The sequence below is a fragment of the Callorhinchus milii genome, unplaced genomic scaffold, assembly GCF_018977255.1.
Source record: "Callorhinchus milii isolate IMCB2004 unplaced genomic scaffold, IMCB_Cmil_1.0 Scaffold8, whole genome shotgun sequence".
Taxonomy (NCBI): Eukaryota; Metazoa; Chordata; class Chondrichthyes; order Chimaeriformes; family Callorhinchidae; genus Callorhinchus; species Callorhinchus milii.
In genome coordinates this window covers 10,277,587-10,291,925 of record NW_024704749.1, presented here as the reverse complement: position 1 = coordinate 10,291,925, position 14,339 = coordinate 10,277,587, and the positions used below count along the sequence as shown (strand labels likewise).

The window sequence follows — 14,339 nt, the reverse complement described above, 5'->3', positions numbered from 1 at the left end:
CACCTACAAGGCCATTCACGGCCTCGCTCTCTCCTGCCTCTCCGACCTACTATCCCCCTACCTACCTGCCCGTACTCTCCGTTCCTCTGGCTCCGGTCTGCTCCACATCCCCCGCCCCAACCGCCCTACCATCGGTGGCCGGGCCTTCAGCCTCTCAGCCCCGAGGCTCTGGAACTCTATCCCCCAGTGCCTTCGCCGCTTCCTCCCTTTCCTCCTTCAAGGCCGGTCTCAAAACCTTTCTGTTCAACCGTGCCTTCAGCTCCCCTCTCGACTCTCTACCCCCTCCTCGCTCCCTCCCTTCCCTCCCCTCACCCTGACCATTTCCCCCCGCCCCCCCCCCAATGCTCGGGTCCCGACCCAACTGTCCAGCACCTTGGGACGTCCTCCCGACGTGAAAGGCGATCTATAAATGCAATCTTGTTGTTGTTGTTCACAAAACCACCTCAGCAAACGAGAATGTCTTCACAGTGACTAAGAATTGTTGTGTTTCAGTTGCAGGGCCCCGGGTGGATGTGGTTAGAGTGTGTGCAATTGTGCTGAGAGCTACACATCTGCTTTATATAAATTGAACTCTCCTTTTGTCTCACCAAATAGGCTGGACAACGTGGTGTTCCACCCTGACAAGCCGGAGGTGCTGGCTGTGTTAGACTGGGAACTGTCCACGCTCGGCGATCCCCTCTCCGATGTGACCTATAATTGTTTAGTGCACCATCTGCCACCAGATTTCCACCTCCTGAAGGGTAAGTGGGGAGCAAGACATGGAATTACATAGGACGTTACAGCACAGAAACAAGCCATTCAGCCAGGCTGGTATTTATTAAAATAACAACAACTTGCATTTATATAGCACCCTTCATGCGGGGCAGAGTCTCAGAGCGCTTAATAGTGGCAAAGCCCAACACCAAGCCAGGTGGAGGGAGGAGGTGACTGTAAGCACATTCAAATAGAGAGGTCTTCAGTTCTGATCTAAAAGAGGGGAAGGAGGTGCCAAGGTTGAGAGAGAGAATTAAAGATTTGGGGAGTAGTGATTGAAAGTGCAGCCGCCGATGGTAGAGTGGAGGGAACGAGGGACAAGCAGGAGGCTGGAGCCAGCCGAGCGGAGGCAGCAGATAGTGGAGCGGGGAGAAAGGAGGTCAGAAAGGTAGGGAAGTGCCAGGGTGTGAAGGGATTTGTGGATGAGTGTGAGGATCCGTTCTGTGATAGAGAAACAATGCCGCGTTTCCCCCACAACGTACACAGTCAGTTCACTTTACAGTATATTCTGTGAAGCGCTTTGAGACGTCTTGAAGATGTGATAAGTTGCTATATCAAATGCAAGGATTATTATTATTATTAATGTTTAAATTCAGTTTCCGTTTGTTGCTGCAGGACTGAGTGAGTACGACTTGGCAGAGATGGGAATCCCATCCGATGAGGAATACCTCTCTCTTTACTGTGAGAACATGGGAATCAGGTCTGTTGAAAATTGGAATTTCTACATGGCCTTTGCCTTTTTCCGAATTGCTGCCATCCTCCAGGGTGTCTACAAGCGATCACTACAAGGTGAGCAAAATAGAGACCAACTACTAAAGATTGTGTATCAGTGACTGTGGACGGAGGGAACCATACAATCAGGTCATGCATTGAGGCTTTCGACAAGGTATTGCCAGGTAGTACTGTACGGAGAACATAGGACCAGGGCTAGGCCATTCAGCCCCTCGAGCCTATTCCTCCATTCAATTAGATCATGGCTGATCTGTACCTCAGCTCCGATTACCCGCATTTGCTCCATATCCCTTGATACCCTGACTTAACAAAAATCTATCCACCACAGTCATGAAAAAATTCAATTGATCAATTGGCATCCACAGCCTTTTGGGGGAGAGAGTTCCTTTGCCACAATAAAGAGCTTTAGGAAAGATAATTCCTTTGTGTTTCTGTCCAGGACAGGCAAGTTCAGCCGAGGCAGCAGGGGTTGGGAAGCTTGCTGAGGAAATGGCTGACTTGGCTTGGGTGTTTGCCACAAAAGAAGGTTTCCGCATCTTCAAATCGATTCCGACTGGAAACCCGGGAGTTCCGTTGAGGAGCTTCGCGACGTGGAGCAGGCAGAGTTCGTCAGCGACACATGTATCATCCTCGTTTGATATCAAAGCCCCCAGACACCCAGCTGTAGCAATGGCATCTGCTCCCAAAGGTCATCTGATTGTTTCCGCTGAGAGTCTGCCTGTCCGGGTGCAGGAGTTACATCGCACACTGAGTACCTTCATGGACAAGCAGGTGCTCCCCTTGGAGCAGGAGTTGAGAGACTACCAGAGCTCTGACAATCGATGGATCCCAAACCCCCACATAGAAGAGCTAAAGGTATGAGCTTTCACTACAGCAGAAAAATTGTCCCAAGAAGAGACAGGTCTGAAGTAAGATCCCCACCAGCTTTCACCCAGTGACGAAGGATTAGATTTTATCCACGTTCCTGTTAGATTACCAGCAAGGCTGGAAGGAACGGGTGGGGTTGAGGCAGAAATATAGCTGAAAATGTTCCATGATTTTCAGCATGGTTTAGGGGAGTTGAGGTTCATTTCCTTCCCCTTTCCTAATAGCCAGCAGCGAAACACCCTTACATTTGGGTAGAATCCTGACATTAAAAGAGTTAATCCTTGTGTTTTCAGAGGAAAGCTAGAGAGGACGGACTCTGGAACCTGTTTCTACCTCTGGAGGCGGATCCCAAGATCGAATACGGAGCCGGATTAACAAATTTGGAGTTTGCTTACCTCTGCGAAGTCATGGGCAGGTCACTGCACGCACCGGAGGTATTAGTATGACATTGCCTCGTGAGTGAGTCCCTCTGCCTTGTGCCCTATGGTTTAATAATAATAACAATAATCATAATCCTTGCATTTGACATAGCGCCTTACCACGTCATCAAGACGTCTCAAAGCGCTTCACAGAATATACTGTAAAGTGGAGTGATCTGTGCCTTGTTCGAGCAATTTTCTGAAACATTTCCCTTTTGACAGGTGTTTAACTGCTCGGCGCCAGACACGGGGAATATGGAGGTGCTGGTCCGATATGGGACCGAATCACAGAAGAAACAATGGCTCTTTCCACTGTTGGATGGGAAAATCAGATCGTGTTTCGCCATGACTGAGCCCCAGGTGCTCTATTTCCATTATCCCTTTTTTCTTTTCTCAAGCCTTAAAGAAACTTGTCTTTGTCTGAGTCTTTCTTTGTAACTTAGTCCTTCGAGGGCACTTCTGAGAACCGTTTTCAATGCTGCTTTGCCCTTTATGTGACCTGTGTTTCCACATTCCAGAACCTGATTCATCGACAATCTATACAACTCTCTAACCTATTTTGGAAGCAAACAGAGATATGAGAGACATAGCCAGATTAATTGTTCTTTGTTACATCCAGGTGGCCTCCTCGGATGCTACAAACATTGAAGCCTCAATCGTCGAGGATGGAGACTTTTACATCCTCAACGGCCACAAATGGTGGACCACAGGTAAGAGTGAGGCGCGTCTGCAGCCAACGGCAGGAGGGTAGGTAGCGCAGGGTTTGGTGCATTGTTTATCATCTCTTGGATTTTAATTTGATCCCAGTTTAGAAGCATGGGATGAAGATTTTATTGCTCAGATTGGTGTAAAGATCTAAGTTTGGGATATGTTGCGCTGGTTAGGGTATGGAATGCCCTGCCAGGAGTGTTAGTGGTTGAGGCAGATTCTATATTAGCTTCCACAAAGGGAACTTGAAAGATATCTAAAAGAAAAGAGGATATGGGGAAACAGCATGTAAATTGGACTGGAAGGATTGCTCATTAATAGAGCCAGCACAGACATGGTGGGTCGAATGGCCTTCTGTGCTGTACGTTTCAATGGTACATTATGGGGTTCTTCCCTGAGATTTAGGGTTAAGGCATATTTTGTCACCACACCGAAGGGTGTTTTACACTGCAGTTTACCTGTATGCTGCCAGAACTAGCAATACCTGATGGGAAATTGTGAAGAGAATTTTACTCTGCTTGTTACCTGGTAGTGCTTGATACTGGCATTGGATGCACAAAGGTATAAGATCTGCCAATTCTGTTTTAGAAGATGTAGAATAAATAATAATAATCCTTGCATTTGATCTAGCGCCTCACCACATCGTTTAGACAAAGTGCTTCAAAGATTAAACTGTGTGTGTGTGCGTGTAGTAGCCCATGACCATCTCTGCCTCCTGCCAGGTGCCCTTGATCCTCGCTGCAAACTCTGTGTGTTTATGGGAAAGACCGATCCCAAGGCTCCGCGACATCGGCAGCAATCCATGGTTCTGGTTTCTATGGATACACCCGGGATTCAGGTTCTCCGTGCCCTCTCCGTGTATGGGATGGAGGACCCGCCAGGTGAGATAGGATATCATTAAAGGACATTGAGCGAGGTCACATTGTAGGGACAGAGCTTCTCAGCGGCTAAATAGATTGCAGATCAGCTGGCAAAGGGTGGGGGGAGATGTACAGATGTTGGAATTGGGCAATTGGTGGCAGAAATGGTACAATGTTTGAGATTGGGTGGCAGGTGGAAGACATACAAAGGTTGGGTTGTCACAGATACAATGATTGGTGTAATAACACGTTTATGACATGGCTTCAGGAGGACATGGGGAGCTGCTTTTTGAAAATGTCCGTGTGCCGAAGGAAAACATTCTGCTGGAGCCTGGCCGAGGGTTTGAAATCGCCCAGGGTAGGCTGGGCCCCGGAAGGATACACCACTGCATGCGGCTCATTGGCAATGCAGAACGAGCATTGGAACTCATGAAAGAACGGGTGAATATGTAACACTGAATCATAGAAACAATTAATGAGTAAGAGGTTCTATAACTGACTGCTGTTAATGGAAACCCACATGACCTGGGTTACTCTGGATAAGGAATGTATGGAATCCTACAGCACAGAAGGAGGCCATTTGGCCCACTGTGCTTGTGTCGGCTCTTTGAAAGAGCTATCAACAAGTCTCACTCCCCCTCTCTTACCCCATAGCCCCGTACATTTTTCCTTTTCAAGTAAATATCCCCCTTTGGGGGATGGGTGGGGGTGTATTGGGTAATACTAACTGTGGTTTTCTCCCTTCCTGTTTCTTACATCATCAGTTGGGGAATGGCGTGCGATACATGGATTGAAAATAATCCTTCTCGTAGTAAGCCATACAAGACAGGAAGGTTCCCTAACCATCGGTCCAACCTCCCGCTCCTTGTAACTGTAGGTGAAAACTCGAAATGCTTTTGGGAAGCCACTCGCTGAGCAGGGCACTATCATGGCAGACATGGCTCACTCCCGGGTTGAGATCGAACAGGCACGGCTGCTGGTGCTGAAAGCAGCACATCTCATGGACACCGTAGGAAACAAGGTCAGTGAAGAGCTAGACTCCACAGTGCCACCCAAAGCAATACAGCAAAGGGTGCACGCCTGTAAAGTAAGTGCCCTCTCTCTCATGTTTTATTGCTCTTTTGCAAGTCAGATTTTTTTACTTCTTGTCTTGCATTCTTTTTTACGTGGCCTCGTGCTCGTCCTTGATTTCCTCGCCCACTGCAGTGTGAATTATTGATTTCTCTGAAACCATTTACTTCCCTGTTGTTCCAGGCAGCTGCCCCTGAGATCTCCATGATTAAACTCTTGGTGCCTAACATGGCTTTGAAGGTCATTGACCGTGCAATTCAGGTAAGGACAGGTGATGTGCAATGCAATCGATGCATGAACTGGTTAAACATGTGCTCATAAAGTGTGCGCATGACCATGGTGACTCTCTGTCTTGTTCCCTGAGTTACACAATGATAGATTTTCTGTCTCATTTGATCTTGTAAATGTTCAATAATTATTCCCGGAAAATAAATCCAAAGAGAGGGGCCAGAAAATGGGATTATAGGTTGGCTGCGTGTTCCACGTCATAGAATCACAGAATTCTACAGCACAGAAGGAGGCCAATTGGCCGTGCTGGCTCTTTGAAAGAGCAACCAACTAGTTCCCACTCACCCGCTCTTTTCAAGAATCTATCCAATTCCCTATTGAAAGTTTTGAAAGCATTCCAGATCGTAACTCCTCTGCCTGTGTTGTTCCGTGATGCTTTCATTTGTTTAAGGACGAGAGAGCTTTGTTTTGCCACTTGGCATCTTCTCTGTTTCTCACCTCTTGTGAGAGACTGATCTACAAACATTTACATTGGTCAGGATGCTAGACTTACGATCTGCTAATGCAGCAAAGAGCCACCGGAACGTAGCCACCAGGGTTAGCGCTGCGTTGGCTTTAGAATAATAATCCTTGCATTTGATATAGCGATTTATCACGTCGTTGGGACGTCTCAAAGCACTTCACAGAATATACTGTAAAGTGGATTGGTTGTGTATTTGTAGGTGAAATGCGGCAGCCAATTGCGCACAGCAGTGTCCCACAAGCAGTTGTGGATTGAGTGACGAAATTTTACTTTTTTTGGAGGGATTGTTACCCCCAGAAAGTGATCCGGTATTTCGACTAACACCCAGGTTCCTACTTACTGCTAGGTAAGCAGAAGTGTGTGGAGTAAGGAAACTTGACCTGTCCGGGAATCAAACCCGGGTGCTCTTGCTCTAACCACTACGCTCCCGGACTCCTCCTATATTTATACGATATATTGAGCTCTGAAAAATGGAGGAACCCAGAGCTGTGTTGGTGAGAGGCCTCTGAAGGTCAGAGTTCCAAGAATTCTATGTACAAGCTGACAGGCAAAGCTCAAGGTTTCCTTCTCTTCCCTCTGCTGTCTGACAGCTCCTGTTTTTTTTTCGTAAGCTGTTGAGTCTTGTGCCTGACAACAATAAAACATTCCACATGAGGGCGCGGGGAGACAGCAGCGCTGTGTGTACGCCGTGAGTGAGCAATCGCTGAACATTGCTGAGAGCAGAGATGTAGATTGGTCATAGCTCATCTACCCTCTATCAAGACAATGATTCTGAATTGTCTCAGGATATAACATCGGTGTCAGTGTATTCTCTGACAGTTTCCGTTGTGTGTTTGTTTAGGCATTCGGAGGAGCGGGTCTCAGCAGTGACTACCCCCTGGCAGAGTACTTTGGCTGGGCTCGTGCCTTACGACTTGCTGACGGACCGGATGAGGTTCACAGGACTGCCATCGCCAAACTAGAATTGAAACGTTGACACCCACAGAGAGTAGGTTTGGGACTGTGATGAATTAAAATAGCCACAGGCTTTAAGGGACACTAAGCATTTTACAGTACAAAGCGAATCATGAAAGTACGGTACTTGTATTCTTCCTTTGAGTTTTGTTTTGGTTTATTCAAAAAGACTCACCAATAATAACACTGATTATATAATGATTACATATTTTCTCTCCTGATGTCATTCTGTAGATGAGCACATACGTTCACGATCTTTCAATATATTTTGTAACTGACAATTTGGCCATGTGGACTTGGTGTATACGGAATTTCTGATATATTTACTTTGTGAAAATAAAAGCTATTAAAATCTATTTTTAAAGAATAAAGGTGATCCAGAGGAGTTCGGAACAAACTAACTGGGAAAGTGTATTTTTTTTTAATAAACTGTTAACTTAAGTCGTGGCTGTTGATCAAACCAAAATAAGTTGAGACCCGTGGGTGTATTGAGTTGAAGCATTCACTGTCCACGTTCTGTGTTTTAAAAAGTTGAAGGGAGTTCCTCCCTGTGTTCTGGCCAACACACAGGTACAAATAATCATTTACTTGCTGTTTGTAGGGAGTTGCTGTGTATACATTTCCATCCTTGTTCGCCTACAAAATACAGTCACCAACGAGACTTTAAATGTACAATAAATCCTGTAAATTAAAGGGCTTTGAGATGTCCTGATGTGAAAGGTGCTATATCAAATATATAGATATATATATCAAATATTGGTGGAGTCCTGTAGCTCAGTGGTTAGAGCACTCGCTTTGCAAGCGAGAGACCTGAGTTCAATTCCAGGCAGAGGGCGAAACCTCGGGCAAGTTTCCTTACTCCACACAGAGCCTAATAATAATCCCTCCAAAACCAAAACAATAATAAATTGTTCATTTACAATCTACGACTGTTTGTGGGACATTGCTGTGCGCAATTGGCTGCCGCGTTGGCCCACAAATATACAGTCAATTCACTTTACAGTGTGTTCTGTGAAGCGCTTTGGGACGTCTCCCGACGTGAAAAGCGCTATATCAAATGCAGGGATTATTATTATTATCATCATCATTTGTCAGGATCAGCGCGGATACAGCTGTTCTATGTATTTCTAATCTCCTAAATATGATTTTGTAAGCCAAATGGTTGTGAACATTTTATTAAATCCACCTTGGGGAGGGAAAATGTTTTATTACGCCGTGTCTTATTAACCATGTGGTTCCTAACTACGTGTTTGTTAATTTGATATAAAAAAAAACTTCAACTGGGCTGACACAATCTTTTAACCCAATAATCATAATCCTTGCATCCGATATAGGGTTTGTTCACGTCTTCGAGACGTCTCAAAGCGCTTCACAGAATCCGCTGTAAAGTGAGTTGACTTTTTTTATACGTATGGGCGAAAAATGACGTTAAGGACAAATGCATTTAGAATCCATTCATTCATTATTATTATTATTATTATTATTCCTACTTATTATTAATCAGCAATGTGACCCCATTGAGGAAGGGCGTCGGGTCCAGAGCCGGAACTACAACTCCCAGAATGCTCGACTTCCGGTCGGAGTGGCGTGACGTCGCGCCGGCGGCGGCGGCTATACCTCCGGGACCCGGATGTAAGGCCTTTCCTTTGGAGTCGAGGTAAGAAATGGCGGCGCCGCGCGCCCGGCGGGAGAGGGGGGGGAACCGAATCCGCCTCCATCGGCGCCGGGGAAGCTCCTTCCCCGCCCGAGGCCGCCGGGGAAACGCGGCGCGAGGTGTCAGCCGTCGGGATTAACCGATATTTCCGTCGGATGGCGGTTTACGTTCGTGTTGCGAGCGGTCGCTGTGGAAGTGATGAGGGAGGGATGATGGCGGCGGTGGTGGTGGTGGTGGTGATGGCTGAGGAGACACATAGACAGACAGATGTGGGTCACGCTGCCGTGAAAGCAGAAGGGAGAGGGAGAGAGAGAGAGAGAGGGGGTGTTAGGGGTTGTGAGTTGAGAGGAGGCGCTGTGTGTGTGTGTGTGTGTGAGAGAAAGAGAGACCCTCCTCACAGGCGCTGCCTCTGGGCCTCACGCTAACTGCTGCCTGAGGCAGTGAGTGAGAGTGAGTGTGTGTGTGAGTGAGTGTGTGTGTGAGTGAGTGTGTGGAGTGAGAGTGTGTGTGTGGTGAGTGAGAGTGAGTGAGTGAGAGGTGGGAGTGAGTGAGTGTGAGGTGGGAGTGAGTGTGTGGAGTGAGCGTGAGAGTGTGTGTGTGAGGAGTGAGTGTGAGAGTGAGGAGTGAGAGTGTTTGTGTGATGAGTGAGTGAGTGTGAGAGTGAGGAGTGAGAGTGTGTGTGTGATGTGTGAGAGTGAGGAGTGAGAGTGTGTGTGTGATGAGTGAGTGAGTGTGTGAGTGAGGAGTGAGAGTGAGTGTTGAGGAGTGAGTGTGAGAGTGAGGAGTGAGAGTGAGTGTGTGGAGTGAGGATGAGAGTGTGTGTGTGAGGAGTGAGTGTGTGAGTGAGAGTGAGTGTTGAGGAGTGAGTGAGTGTGAGAGTGTGTGATGAGTGAGTGTGTGTGAGAGTGAGTGTGTGTGAGTGTGAGTTTAACTCCGCGCCGGCAGCACCTTCCCACGTGTGTAAGTCACAACACAGGCAGTCGGAGGGAAATACCTTCTAAACCTATGAAAGGTTGTGGGGGAAAGGCCGGCAAATGGGACCCACGGGATACCTTTCAGAGAACCATCACCGGCACGATTGGCTGTTAAGTTTCTGTGGTTCCATAGGGCAGTGATAATTAATCGCAGTTTTGTTTAGGGTGTGTGTGTGTGTGAGAGTGTTATCGTGTTTGCGTTAGGGCCACGTGAGGGAAATACTAGTTTTAATTTCCAAGCTGTTCGGTTGCGACCCGAGGCTTTCCGGGTGTGTGCAGGGCTTAGGGTCCAGACCATTTCAGTGCCTCACACCTAAGCCTGTGTCGTCTTGTTCGCTGGGAAAGATGTTCGAGACTCGAGTGATCTTTCGCCAGTTCATGTGCTGTTTACTGCTGCGAGAAAGGTTGCTAAATCTAGACTTCCCTTTAGCCCTCAAACTTGTCATTGATTCTGTCCGCATTCACTGTTCTGTTGTCTATTCATAATCTGTTTCGCCCACAAAATACAGTCAATTCACATTACAATAATATTCTGTGAAGCGCTTTGAGACGTATCGAAAACGTGATAAGGGGCTGTATCAAATGTAAGCATTATTATTATTAAACCCCAAATGAAATTCTTCCTATAAATAGTCATTCCGCGTTACAGTGAGTGAAGCGCTTTGAGCCTTTCAACAATAGTGTGCTAAGGCGCGGCAAATACAAGTATTATTCCTCCGCCCCAATAAACGCGCGCTATCCCCGTCCCAAATGACCGGAAAGGGAGCAATTCCATGTTGAACGGTGTTATTAACTTACCTTTTTTTTTTGGTGTTGCAGATGGCTGAAGAACAGAAGAAGGTGAAAAAGCCAAAGCGGCACACCAGCCGAAATCCCTGGTTGGCAAGAGGCATTGGGAAGTACTCCCGCTCTGCCATGTATGCCAGGAGGGCAATGTACAAACGCAAATACAAGGCTCCTGAAACCAAGGTACAGAACATTGGGCAGATGGGGCCTGCAAGGGGCTGCTGAAAAGGCCACTGTAAAGCGCTCCGCGATGCTGCCCTCCGCATAAAAGGGGGCTATTACAAGTAACAGTTGTGGTTGTTGTCTTAACTTTGTTTCAAAGGAACCAGAGTTTGGTTTAAGAATTCCCCTCAAGTTATTTGAATTCCTTTGGATGCAGTTTATCCATTTATTCTCGCTAAATTGGAATCCAGATTTCCAATATTTTGTCATCCAATAATTGTCTCAGTAAAGTTGTGGCCTGTGTGTCTGAGGCTGTGTCCTTTGTTTGCAGATTGAAAAGAAACTGAAGGAAAAGGCGCCCGCCACAGTCAGCAAACCTGTTGGTGGAGACAAAAATGGAGGCACCCGTGTGGTTAAACTCCGCAAAATGGTAACGTGTAATCTAGGGCTTCTGTGTGCTTTCATTTTGGTTTAGGCCTTTAGTCCAAGGGTATTGTTGTAATATTTACCTGAAGTGTTTAAAACTGTCTGAAAGGTTGGTGGAAGCAGATTCACTAATAACTTTCAAAAGGGAATTGGATATATACAGGAAAAGAAAAAAAATTGCAAAACTGTGTGGTGAAAGCGGGGAAGTGGGACTAATTAAATAGCTTTTTCAAAGAGCCAGCACAGACACGATGGGCCAAATGGCCACCTTCTGTGCTGTAGGATTCTGTGATAGTAACAGGTTACCGGGAAGAGTTGTTGAGACTGTTTTACAGAAGGTGTGGGTGTATCGAAGGGTGAGATCAGAGGTTTGTTGAACTTGTGTTTCTAATTAAAACAAACTACCCTTTGCAGCCACGTTATTACCCAACCGAGGATTTGCCGCGCAAGAAGATCAGCCACGGTAACAAACCCTTCAGCAAACACAAGAGGCGTCTGCGAACGTCCATCACCCCGGGGACCGTCCTCATCATGTTGACTGGCCGCCACAGGTGCAAGGTGAGGGTCGGGAGAATGTGATTGTTTCTGTGTACAGGGTATCCACAACGTCCTCTTTCTCCTTGTTACAAAACAGCAATATGAGACTGCGGAGTTGCTGAAACAAGCTGTCAGAGGTGCATTTTGCCTCATCACTCCATCCATAAATACTACGGAAGATGTTGACCCAAATATGGTGATGTATCGTTATCTGCCATGAGAATGATGGCACTCAAAGCACACTGATCTTCTGGACGTCTAAATAGAGTCAACAACAACAAAGTTACGTTTTTATTGCGTCTTTCACGTCGGGAGGACATTGGTACTGAATACAATTAAGTACTTCTAAATACAGTTATCATTCTTTCACGTGTTTCAATTGTTGGTCAGTGCACTCTAGACATAAAAGGTGGTGCTAACAGGACTTTGTGGAGACCCTGTACAGCATTTCGAGTTGTTTTGACTTTTGCGCTTTGAATTGTTCATTTTCTGCAGATCAATTCCAGTGACATTGAGTTTTCTTTCTCTCGTTCTTTAGCGTGCGGTTTTCCTGCAGCAGCTCGGCACTGGCCTGTTGCTGGTCTCGGGTGAGTGCGGTCCTCCTATTTCTTAACTCAATCGCGTTCACCTGAGTAATAATAATCATTGCGCCTTTTAAGACGTCTCAAAGCGCTTCACAGGATATACTGTAAAGTGGATTTTGTGGGAGAAACACAGCAGCCAATTGCGCACAGCAGTGTCACACAAACAGTCACAACCTTCATTTGTACTTTTATTAGTTATGTCTTTGATTTGCTGACTGCTCCGGATCTTTTCCCTAACGCTCTGCTCTCTGTGTTGGCTGCAGGTCCTCTGACTCTCAACCGTGTGCCACTGCGCAGAGTGCACCAGAAGTTTGTCATCGCCACATCCACAAAGATCGACATCTCAGGGGTGAAGATCCCCAAACACCTGACAGACGCCTACTTCAAGAAGAAGAAGCTGCGCAAACCCAAGCATCAGGAGGGCGAGATCTTCGAGACCGAGAAAGAGGTATGTGTGGTGTAGTCTCTGCTTCGCCTGAAGATCCATCAGAGGGTCATCCATTTGGAACTCTATCCCACAGCGCCCTGCTTAGCTAATTCTGGACAATATTAGGCGCAGGTTGGCAAGAGCCCAGGCTTGGGGACCCCAGAGTGTGCGTTGGGGTAACTGCTGGATTCTAACCAGCTAAAACCGTACAGCTTGCCATCAATGCCACTGTGGCAAGGTTTCCCGCTGCTTGTCCAGCTCGGATCACTCCACATGTTGCTTCACTGACTAGATTGACCAGGCAATTATCTGACTGGTGTGCTCTGCAATTTGCAAAAGTATCGTGTACGTTTATATATTGATCTGTGATGTGAGTAGTAAGTGCCATGCTGCTGCTGGAAATGGCATCCTCTCTCGTATCTTACTGACGTTACTGAGCTTGTCTTCCGGAATCGTTCCTCACAGTTTGGCTGCTCTAATACCACAGGGAGCAATTGCTGATAAATCTGTCCACTGCTGACACTTTTCTAACAGGGTGTTTGCCCAGTAATGTATTCAGCAGTAACTGCCTGCAAGGGGGTAAGGGAGAGAAATGTGACGAATCCCCCCAATGTCATATGTCAAAGGAGAGGGTGCAAGCTACACTCTGTGTCAGAAACCAACCGTGATCTGATGCTATTTCTGCTTGCTACAATAAACATAGTCTCATTCAGTTGCAGTCTCTTCTAAGTGAGACCTGCTGTGCTGTTTATGCTGACTGTTACATGGCAAATCTTATAAATCCCAGTGTTGTATGGACTTTGATGCCTTACACATTGACAGCGTAGAAGGAGTCTGCATCAGCTCTCAGAGTAAGGTGTTCATTCAATCCCACTACTCTGCCATATCTCTACACCCCTTCAAGCCTCTATCTCTCATATACCCATCTACTACCCTCTTAAAACCCACAGTGGATTCTGTCTCTTCTACCTTAGTGGCAGTGCATTCCACACCCCCAACAACTCTGTGTGAAAAAATTCTGATGCTCTGTGCTACAGTGAATAGTTGACTGGGGAGACTTTTGTTGAAACAAGAACAGTTAATGCTGCATCGGCAGGACCAGAGGGGACAGACCAACTCCTTGGAGCAGGAATTCTTCACACTTGGGTCCTGTTAACTGTGCAAGTCAAAGCCCTAACTAGCGGGGAGCTGGATAAGCAAAGGGAAGCTTGGCAGACAATGCTCTCGATAAATAGCACTTTAATCGGTAAGCGGGGTCCATCCCTCCAGGGAGAGCGAGAGAGAGAGAGAGGACTCCATTCCAGTCGCGTGTAAATTTCCTTATGTAGGTAGCATTCCACATGTGGAACTCTGGTTTGGATGCTCTGATGAATGGGTTTCTTCGTGTGTCAGACAGCCATGCGTCTGACCAAATAAATACTGTGAGGTTCCAGTGACTCAGCATGCGGGCTTCCAACTCACGCCTTGCTCCTCCCCCATCCACAGAAATACCAGCTGACAGAAGAGCGGAAGAAAGACCAGAAAGCGGTGGATTCCCAGCTCCTGCCCATCATTAGGAAGACGCCGGAGCTTCGCGGCTACCTCCGCAGCACGTTCTGCCTGTCCAACGGAGTTTTCCCACATAAACTGGTTTTCTAAACGAGGTGTAAAAAGCTCTTATTAAAACCAAAATGG

At 46.8% G+C, this 14,339-nt stretch overlaps 2 protein-coding genes across 6 annotated transcripts in view; both read left to right on the top strand.

The window, feature by feature from the left end:
- Positions 1-7,512, top strand: part of LOC103184047 (acyl-CoA dehydrogenase family member 10) — a 13,700-nt gene extending 6,188 nt beyond the window's left edge. For all 5 annotated transcript variants that reach the window (XM_042337413.1, XM_042337412.1, XM_042337411.1 and 2 more), the window contains 11 exons: positions 595-740; positions 1,369-1,542; positions 1,925-2,340; positions 2,646-2,786; positions 2,994-3,131; positions 3,391-3,481; positions 4,202-4,360; positions 4,608-4,780; positions 5,217-5,360; positions 5,594-5,671; positions 7,003-7,512. In XM_042337413.1, the coding sequence (XP_042193347.1) occupies positions 595-740; positions 1,369-1,542; positions 1,925-2,340; positions 2,646-2,786; positions 2,994-3,131; positions 3,391-3,481; positions 4,202-4,360; positions 4,608-4,780; positions 5,217-5,360; positions 5,594-5,671; positions 7,003-7,137 (1,795 nt within the window). In that variant the 3' untranslated portion in view covers positions 7,138-7,512. The remainder of the gene's footprint in view (positions 1-594; positions 741-1,368; positions 1,543-1,924; positions 2,341-2,645; positions 2,787-2,993; positions 3,132-3,390; positions 3,482-4,201; positions 4,361-4,607; positions 4,781-5,216; positions 5,361-5,593; positions 5,672-7,002) is intronic.
- rpl6 (ribosomal protein L6) overlaps positions 1-14,339 on the top strand; it is a gene marked incomplete at its 5' end in the record, with an annotated part of 24,899 nt that extends 10,560 nt beyond the window's left edge. Inside the window, 7 exon segments of the mRNA NM_001292741.1 lie at positions 8,759-8,772; positions 10,563-10,712; positions 11,023-11,121; positions 11,532-11,675; positions 12,193-12,241; positions 12,502-12,686; positions 14,151-14,339. Of these exon segments, the coding sequence (NP_001279670.1) occupies positions 10,563-10,712; positions 11,023-11,121; positions 11,532-11,675; positions 12,193-12,241; positions 12,502-12,686; positions 14,151-14,303 (780 nt within the window). The 3' untranslated portion in view covers positions 14,304-14,339.